The 9,737-nt window shown below is 38.8% G+C and overlaps 1 protein-coding gene across 1 annotated transcript in view; it reads left to right on the forward strand.

Moving 5' to 3' along the window:
- Positions 1–6,869, forward strand: part of slc38a2 (solute carrier family 38 member 2) — an 18,160-nt gene extending 11,291 nt beyond the window's left edge. The window contains exons 13-16 of the mRNA XM_061914017.1: positions 4,305–4,429; positions 4,500–4,644; positions 4,715–4,812; positions 4,888–6,869. Coding sequence (XP_061770001.1) covers positions 4,305–4,429; positions 4,500–4,644; positions 4,715–4,812; positions 4,888–4,995 — 476 coding nt within the window. The 3' untranslated portion in view covers positions 4,996–6,869. The remainder of the gene's footprint in view (positions 1–4,304; positions 4,430–4,499; positions 4,645–4,714; positions 4,813–4,887) is intronic.
- Positions 6,870–9,737: the final 2,868 nt, after the last annotated feature.

Below are 9,737 nucleotides of genomic sequence, written 5' to 3' on the forward strand. Positions count from 1 at the left end.
TTTTGTGAGCTGTTTTTTAATTTTGTTTGAGTGGTTGGACCGGAGGTGACGTGTCGTGCTATTATTTTTTACCAAAATGTATTTCAGTAACAGTATTATACATAAATGTAACAATAAGAAAAACACGACATTCATGTGTTGAATACATTAACAATAAATTGTAACACACAAATATAAGGAAAGAAGCGATGTCGTGCCATTAATGTGAAGCTGGAAGTGTGTGAGGTTCGACAGGAAGTGCTATGACGGAAAACGGAAAAGGTTGCAGTCTGTCATTTATGCTGAGCCTTCCTCTACTTACTAACCCTCAGTTACACGATATATCTTTTTCTATTGAAGCGTGCAATAAGGAAACATTTTTTACCAACTTTTAACTCCTGTGTGCCTAAAAGGAGCCAAGTTAACGATGTCGAGCTAGGCGAGTTAACCTGTGTTTTTTTCCCCCACGAAATCTGTGAAAAATGAGTTTTAAACGTGCGTGAATGTAAATATTGTTACCTTTGACTCGTCGTGAAATTAATTTTTAAACTTGATTGAAACGAGGGAAGGATAGTAGCCAGGGAGCAATCTCGTTTAAAAAAATAATAAATGCAGTGCATACTGGGATTTGTAGTGGATATGGTGTGTTAAATAAATTACAGCAAAAGTGTTACCAGGATTGTGTTTTTATAATATAAAGCTGCTAGTGTACATTTTTTTAGGACGTTTGAATGTGAAACTGTAAACAAGTTCAAAACATCGCTATCTTGTTATTGTCTATTATTGTGTTGATTTTTTTTAAACATGAATATTTGCAAAACAATCACGTTGTTCCGTAGTAAGAAGCTAAGCTAAAGGCGCCCAGCTAGGCGAGTTAACCCATGGTTTTTTATCACAAAATCGGTGGGAAAAGGCGTTTGTAATGCTGACTTCTGTCGAGAAATTACCTTTTCAACTTAATTGAAACAGGGACGGGCTTCACGGTGGAAGAGGGGTTAGTGCGTCTGCCTCACAATACGAAGCTTTTGAGTAGTCCTGGGTTCAATCCCGGGCTCGGGATCTTTCTGTGTGGAGTTTGCATGTCCTCCCCATGAATGCGTGGGTTCCTTCCGGATACTCCGGCTACCTCCCACTTCCAAAGACATGCACCTGGGGATAGGTTGATTGGCAACACTAAATTGGCCCTAGTGTGTGAATGTGAGTGTGAATACTGTCTATCTATCTGGGTTGGCCCTGTGATGAGATGGCGACTTGTCCAGGCTGTACCCCGCCTTCCGCCCAATCGTAGCGGAGATAGGCACCAGCGACCCCAAAAAGGAAAAGCGGTAGAAAATGGATGGATGGATAAAACAGGGACGTTGACAACAGGGAAGTTGCCTTAAAAAAACAACTATGCAGCGCAGTGCATTCTGGGATTTGAAGTACTACATTTGGAGTGCATTTAGTGGCAGAATATTTACACTCATATTAGGGACATTTGAGTGTGAAAACTGTAAACACGTATAAAACATCAATATTATATTTTATTTTATTGTGTTGATTTGTAACATTAATATTTACAATACAATCACGTTGTGCCTAACAGGCCTTAAGTAGTAAGGAGCCAAAGTAACGACGTCAAGCTAGGAGGCTTCACCAGCGCTTTGTTTTACCACGAAATAGGTGAAAAATACGTTTCAGACGTGCGTGAATGTTAAATGTTGTAACGCTGACTCGTGTCATGAAATTACCTTTTAAAACTTGATTGAAACGAGGGAGGATACGGTCGCCAGGGAGCAGCCTCCTTCCAAAAAAAGCTACGCAGCGCGATGCATTCTGGGATTTGTAGTAAAAACATTTTGGAGTGTACTTAGTGGCATATTCGTCCTGCTCAGTTTAGGACGTTTGAATGTTAAACTGTAAACAAGTTCGAAACATCACTATCTTATTCTTGTCTTTCAGTGAGTTGTTGTTTTTTTAACCATGAATATTTACAATACAATCATGTTGTGCCGAACAGGTCTTAAGTAGTAAGGAGCCAAGCTAACGACGTCAAGCTAGGAGGGTTCACCAGCGTTTTGTTTTACCACAAAATAGGTGAAAATGCGTTTCAGACGTGCGTGAATGTTAAATGTTGTAAGGCTGACTCGTGTCGTGAAATTACCTTTTAAAACTTGATTGAAACGAGGGAGGATACGGTCGCCAGGGAGCAGCCTACTTCCATAAGAGCGATGCAGCGCGATGCATTCTGGGATTTGGAGTAAAAACATTTTGGGGTGTACATAGTGGCATATTCGTCCCGCTCATTTTACGACGTTTGAATGTGAAACTGTAAACAAGTTCGAAAAATCACTATCTTATTATTTTCTTTCATTGTGTTGTTTTTTAACCATGAATATTTACAATAAAATCATGTTGTCCCTAAAATTCCTTTCCAGTTAGGAGCAGCGACGCTAACGACGCTAGCTAGACGAGTTAACCCGCCCTTTTTGACCACAAAATCGGCAATTTAGCGTTTCAAATGTGCGAGATTGTTAAATATTGTAACGTTGACTCGTGTCGTGAAATTACCTTTTAAAACTTGATTAAAAGGAGGGAGGATACGATCCTAGAGAGCAGCCTCGTTCTAAAGAACTATGCAGCGCAGTGCATTCTGGGATTTGTAGTAATACATTAAGCGTGGCATTCTTCCCGCTCATTTTAAGACGTTTGAATGTGAAACTGTTAACACGTTTGAAACATCACTATCTTATTATTGTCTTGTGATTCTTTTTAACCATGGATATTGACAATAAAATCATGTTGTGCCTGAAATGCCTTCTGTAGTAAGGAGCTAGGCTAACGACGTCTAGCTAGACAAGTTAACCTGCCATTTTTGACCACCGAATAGGTGAAAAAGCGTTTCAAATGTGCGTGAATGTTAAATATTGTAACGCTGACTTGGGTCGTGAAATTACCTTTTAAACTTGATTGAAATGAAGGATGATATGGTCGCCATGGAGCCGCCTGTTCTAAAGAACGATGCAGTGCAGTGCATTCTGGGATTTGTAGTAATATATTTGGAGTGGCAGATTCTTCCCGCTCATTTTAGGACATTTGAATGTGAAACTGTAAACACGTTCGAAACATCACTGTCTTATTCTTGTCTTTTATTGTAATGTTTTTTTAGCCATGACTATTTACAATAAAATCATGTTGTGCCTGAAGTGCCTTCTGTTGTAAGGAGCCAAGCTAACGACGTCTAAATAGGCGAGTTAACCCGCCTTTTATGACCACCAAATAGGTGAAAAAGCGTTTCAAACGTGCGTGAATGTAAATATTGTAACGCTGACTTAGGTCGTGAAATTACCTTTTAAACTTGATTGAAATGAGGCAGGATACGGTTGCCAGGGAGCAGTCTCGTTCTAAAAAGCTATACAGCGCAGTGCATTCTGGGATTTGTAGTACACATTTTGGAGCGTATGTCGTGGCAGATTCTTTCCGCTCATTTTAAGACGTTTGAATGTGAAACTGTAAACAAATTTGAAACATCACTATCTTATTATTTTCTTTTATTGTGTTGTTAATTTTTTAACCATGAATATTTACAATAAAATCATGTTGTGCCAAAATGCCTTCTGTGGTAAGGAGCTAAGCTGATGAAGTCTAGCTAGGCGAGTTAACCCGCCCTTATTGACCACAAAATTGGCGAAAAAGCGTTTTAAATGCGCGTGAATGTTAAATATTGTGACTTTGACTGATGTCGTGAAATTACCTTTAAGACTTGATTGAAATGAGGGATGATACTCACCAGGGAGCAACCTCGTTCTAAAGAACTATGCAGTGCAGTGCATTATGGGATTTGTAGTATACAATTGTGTATTAAATAAATGACAACCAAAGTGCAACCTGTATTAATGTAAATTGTGTTTTTTTAATTGAACATAATATTTATTATATATACACACAATTGTGTACCACATAAATGAAAGCAAAAGTGCTGTCATTTCTAAAAAGCTACACAGCATAGTTCATTCTGGGATTTGTAGTACAATATTGCGTATTGAATAAATGACGGCAAACGTGCTGTCATTTCTGAAAAGCTATGAAGCGCAGTGCATTCTGGGATTTGTAGGACTATATTGTGTATTTAAATAAATGACAGCCAAAGTGCAACCTGTATTAATGTATATTGTGTTTTTATAATAGAACATAATATTATATATATATATTTATATATATATATATAATTTTTGGAGTCTTTTTAGTGGCAGAGTCTGTAAACATTTTGGAAACATCACTATCTTATTCTTGCTTTTATTGTGTTTGTTTTCCTTTTTGTGAACATGAATATTTCCACTCCACAGTGCACGTGGAGCCCGAGCTGCTGCACACCTACTCCATGGTCTACAAGTTCGACGTCCTCCTCCTGGTCGTCCGCCTGGCTGTCCTCATGGCCGTCACCCTCACCGTCCCCGTGGTTCTCTTCCCTGTAAGTGTTGGCGCTTTAAGCAGAGGTGTAGGACCCAGAACCCGTCATTAACGCGTCTGTCCTCCCGTAGATCCGTACCTCCATCAACCAGCTCCTGTGCACCTCCTCCGCCTTCAGCTGGATCCGCCACACCATCATCACGGTGGTCCTGCTGGCCAGCACCAACGCCCTGGTCATCTTCGTCCCGACCATTCGGGACATCTTTGGTTTCATCGGTGAGTGTCGCCATGGTGACAAAGTGGAGTTTGCCGTATGCGTCCTTTAACAAAACCTTCTCCCGCACAGGCGCATCTGCTGCCGCCATGCTGATCTTCATCTTGCCCTCGGCCTTCTACATCAAACTGGTCAAGAAGGAGTCCATGAAGTCCGTGCAGAAGATTGGGGTACGTCTTTTCTTTGTTGTTTTGAAGCTGCCGCCACAGCAGAGGCTAAAGACAAATATTTCCTCCTGCGTCCAGGCAACCGCCTTCCTGCTGTTGGGCTTCCTGGTCATGGTCGGCAGCATGAGCCTCATCATCCTTGACCTGACGCACAACGCGTCAAAGGAACAAACCGACGGACCGTAGAGCCCACACTCTAATGAAGACCATATTGTAAAAAGAAGAACTTGATGTCTGGCTTGGACTGTGATGAAAGACGCCATTCCGAGAGAATGTATACTTGTATAGTTTGCGGTTTATCACACCAAAAGTATGGTGGTTTTTCATCCTCCTTGGTTTTTTAAATACATATACAGATATATCTATATATAAATATACATATGTATATATATATATATATGTGTATGTATATATACATGTACATGTGTGTATAAATATATGTACATGTATGTATAAATATATGTATGTGTTTATATGTATGTGTATATCTATGTATATAAATATATGTGCATATATATGTATGTTTATATATACATATGTGTATATGTATGTATATATATATATGTGCGTATGTATGTATATATATATATATATATATGTATGTGCGTATGTATGTGTATATATTTACATGTATATGTGAATATATATGTATGTATGTGTGTATATATATGTGTGTGTATGTATTTATATATATATATATATATTTCTATAAATACATGTGTTAATGTATGTATATATATATATATATGTGTGTGTGTGTGCGTATGTATGTGTATATATTTATATGTATATGTGAATATATATGTATGTATATATATATGTACGTGTATTTATATATGTGCATATATATGTATGTGTGTATGTATGTATGTTTATATACTTATATGTATGTATATATATATATATGTGATTGTATTTATATATGTGCATATATATGTATGTGTATATTTATATATGTATGTATATGTGTATATATATGTATGTGTATATTTATATATACACATATGTACATGTGTATAAATATTTATATATATACACAAATGTGTGTAAATATTCATATATACACGTGTGTATAAATATTCATATATACACGTTTATATATATATTTATATATAAATGTGTGCATATGTATTATTTATATAATATTTATATACATATATGTTACATAAGGTTTTTGTCTTTGTAGTGCTGGTACAGCTGAAAACAAATTGAATGTGCCTCCCAGCTGGAGGTATTGTGAGGGTTGAAACAGCAGCTCACACTCAGGTACGTAGTGTCGGTGCAAGTGTGGCTGTCACCTCACAGGTCGCTGACAAAACAATGCAAACCCGCCTCAACATTTGCAACAACAACAACAACAGAAAAAGATAACTGACTTGAACGCTTTTTTTGTTATGTTTCACTTTGCCAAACTGGTATTGGTGTACGGAAACAAGCACTTCCTGTCCAGCACACTGGTGGAGAAGACGAGCCTCGTATTTTTGCCAGCTAAAGACGACCCAAGTGCCGCCCTTGTGAGAGGCGACGCTGGCAAGTGTGCTCGCAAACTGTGTCGCGGCCCCCGCTGATGTTGCATGCACGGCGACGACACCTTACTTCTTCTTTGACTTGACAAGTGCCCACATCGCTGTAGTCGACAACCCGACCAAACAAACCCTGGTGTGCACGTTCCACCGCGCTTCCGACAATAACTTTACACCAAACTATTTATGGAAGACCTATTTTACTATATTTATATAATATTGTATGTATATATACATGTATATATATCTATTGAATTCAACTGTATATATGTTTTTTTATAACGCTGCAAACAATATCTGCTTACCCATCAGAACTGACTGAAATATCCTGCTGTGTGTGCAAATTCTGTTACATGTCAAGGTCACTGATAACGTAAACGCCGCCTTGTCCCCTCTTTGACACGTGCGGTTGGAGAGCCACCGCGTGGACCTCGGGGGCAACGAGGGCTTTGCCCGCCAGTGTTACATTCTTGTTTCAATGAAACACCCATGTATATCCTGTAATTAATGTCCAATTAAATTCAAAATCCTCTATAACATGTCGCTTGCTTGTGTTTTTTTTGGGGCAGTTGATGTTGCGCTGTGGGACAACGTGGTTGTGTTAAAGGCCTACTGAAATCCAATACGACCGACCACGCAGTCTGATAGTTTATATAGAGTGGGGCAAAAAAGTATTTAGTCAGCCATCGATTGTGCAAGCTCTCCCACTTAAAAAGATGACAGAGGTCTGTGATTTTCATCATAGGTACACTTCAACTGTGAGAGACAGAATGTGAAAAAAAAATCCAGGAATTTTAAAGAACTTATTTGTAAATTATGGTGGAAAATAAGTATTTGGTCAGCATTTTGGATACATCATCCATGTATCCAAAATGGATACATGGATGATACAGCAGAGGATTGGGAGAATGTCATGTGGTCAGATGAAACCAAAATATAACTTTTTGGTATAAACTCAACTCGTCGTGTTTGGAGGAAGAAGAATACTGAGTTGCATCCCAAGAACACCACACCTACTGTGAAGCATGGGGGTGGAAACATCATGCTTTGGGGCTGTTTTTCTGCTAAGGGGACAGGACGATTGATCCGTGTTAAGGAAAGAATGAATGGGGCCATGTATCGTGAGATTTTGAGCCAAAACCTCCTTCCATCAGTTAGAGCTTTGAATGGTTGACCAAATACTTATTTTCCACCATAATTTACAAATAAATTCTTTAAAATTCCTACAATGTGAATTCCTGGATTTTTTTTCTCACATTCTGTCTCTCACAGTTGAAGTGTACCTATGATGAAAATTACAGACCTCTGTCATCATTTTAAGTGGGAGAACTTGCACAATCGGTGGCTGACTAAATACTTTTTTGCCCCACTGTATCAATGATGAAATCTTAACATTGCAACACATGCCAATATGACCGGTTTAGTTAACTAAATTACAATTTTAAATTTCCCGCGGAGTTTCTTGTTGAAAACGTCGCGGAATGATGACGCGTCTTTGTGACGTTATTGGTTAGAGGGGACATATTAGCTCAGCACCACTTGCGGCTAAAAGTCGTCTCTTTTCATCGCGCAATTACACAGTAATTTGGACATCTGTGTTGCTGAATCTTTTGCCATTTGTTCAATTATTAATGGAGACTATAAAGAACAATGCTGTTGGTGGAAAGCGAAGGATTGCATCTGCCTTAAGCACCGAGACACAGCCGGTATTTCTTCGTTTGTGTTGAAGCTTTAACACAGAGCGGTCAAGAGAACATGTTTCTGTACATCAACCAGCATGTTTTTGGATGGGAAAATTGTGATGTATTAAATCGGCTCTTACCGGAGACATCAGTGGATTACTGGACCTCCTCCTGCCGCAGCTGTCAAAAAAAGCAGCTGTGAGCTTGGCTCCTCCATGGCTTCCATCAAAGACACTGGCGTTTACCGCAGCCATCCGACTTTGAGGTATGACTGTACAATCTCACTAAAACACTATTAAAACAATAAGCAGATAAGGGATCTTCCAGAATTATCCTAGTAAATGTGTCTAATTACATCTGAAACGCTCACACTGCTGCCGCCCCGAGCTGTCGCTTTTTTTTTTTTTGTGCTTCACTCTAACTTTCCTTATCCACAAATCTTTCATCCTCGCTCAAATTAATGAGGAAATTGTCGCTTTCTCGGTCCGAATAGCTCTTGCTATGATTATAAACAATGTGAGGTTGTGAGGAGCCCTCACACCGGTGACGTCATGCGCACATTCCGGTAAAGGCAAGGCTTTTTTATTAGCGACCAAAAGTTGCGAACTTTATTGTCAATGTTCTCTACTAAATTCTTTCAGCAAAAATATGTCAATATCGTGAAATGATCAAGTATGACACATAGAATGGACCTGCTATCCCCGTTTAAATAAGAAAATCTCATTTCAGTAGGCCTTTAAATCACCAAAAATGATTCCCGGGCACGGCCACTGCAGCTGCTCACTGCTCCCCTCACTTCCTCGGGGGGGTGAATAATGCAGAGGACACATTTCACCACACCTCGTGTGCGTGTGTGTCAATCGTTGGTACTTTAACTTAAATCAGGGGTGTCCAAACGACGGCGTGTGTATTATGGGCTCACAATCCCAACCATCGCTGATATTTATTGTGTTGCTTCTAACAGGACAATAACCCTTCCATCTTGAACTAATAAGAATGGATCAAATCGGCGGAACTTTGAATACTCAGACACGGCTTTTGTAAAGGAGAGTAGCGGTGTTGTGATCTGCAAAGTCAAATAAAATACAAGTTAAATGTATTAATGCCATTTAAATGTCAATGTGTCAGTAGTATACACATAATAATAATAAAGATTATGCAAACAAAACTTTTATTTCAACTAATTTCCATAATATAAGCATTGAATCTGTCAAGCGTTTAATCGGATTACTCCATTAATCCAACAAAGGGATCGATGATAATCAATAACTGGAGGAAATCACAAGGTTGAGTAAATGTTTTTGTCTGTCTGTGATGAGGTGGTCACTTCTTGTGCAGCTGGGATAGGTTCTAGCCACCCAGAGAGGGACGAACAGAAGAAACTGGATTGGTGGAGTTTGAAGAACTTTTGTGTAAGGTTTCCCCCTGGTGGTTGATAGACAATATGCAAGAGTGTTGTCTGTTTAGTAAGAATAATCTGCTTTTAAAGAACTTCAACTCTTTTTTAAATATTGCCTATCATTCACAAGCATTTTGTCGGACAAGGACAGATTTTTCTCTTTTTATGCATTGTCCAAAGAAGAAGAGGTGGCTAACAATGCAGCTAATAAGAGTGCACTATTCAGGCCATAAGACCCTCAAAAAAACAAAAAAAGTGTCAAAAATAATCTACTAATCAAGTATTAGCAATATTGTTATTATATACGCTATGTTGAGCTGCTGC

This window comes from Nerophis ophidion, linkage group LG10 (genome assembly GCF_033978795.1).
Source record: "Nerophis ophidion isolate RoL-2023_Sa linkage group LG10, RoL_Noph_v1.0, whole genome shotgun sequence".
NCBI lineage: Eukaryota > Metazoa > Chordata > Actinopteri > Syngnathiformes > Syngnathidae > Nerophis > Nerophis ophidion.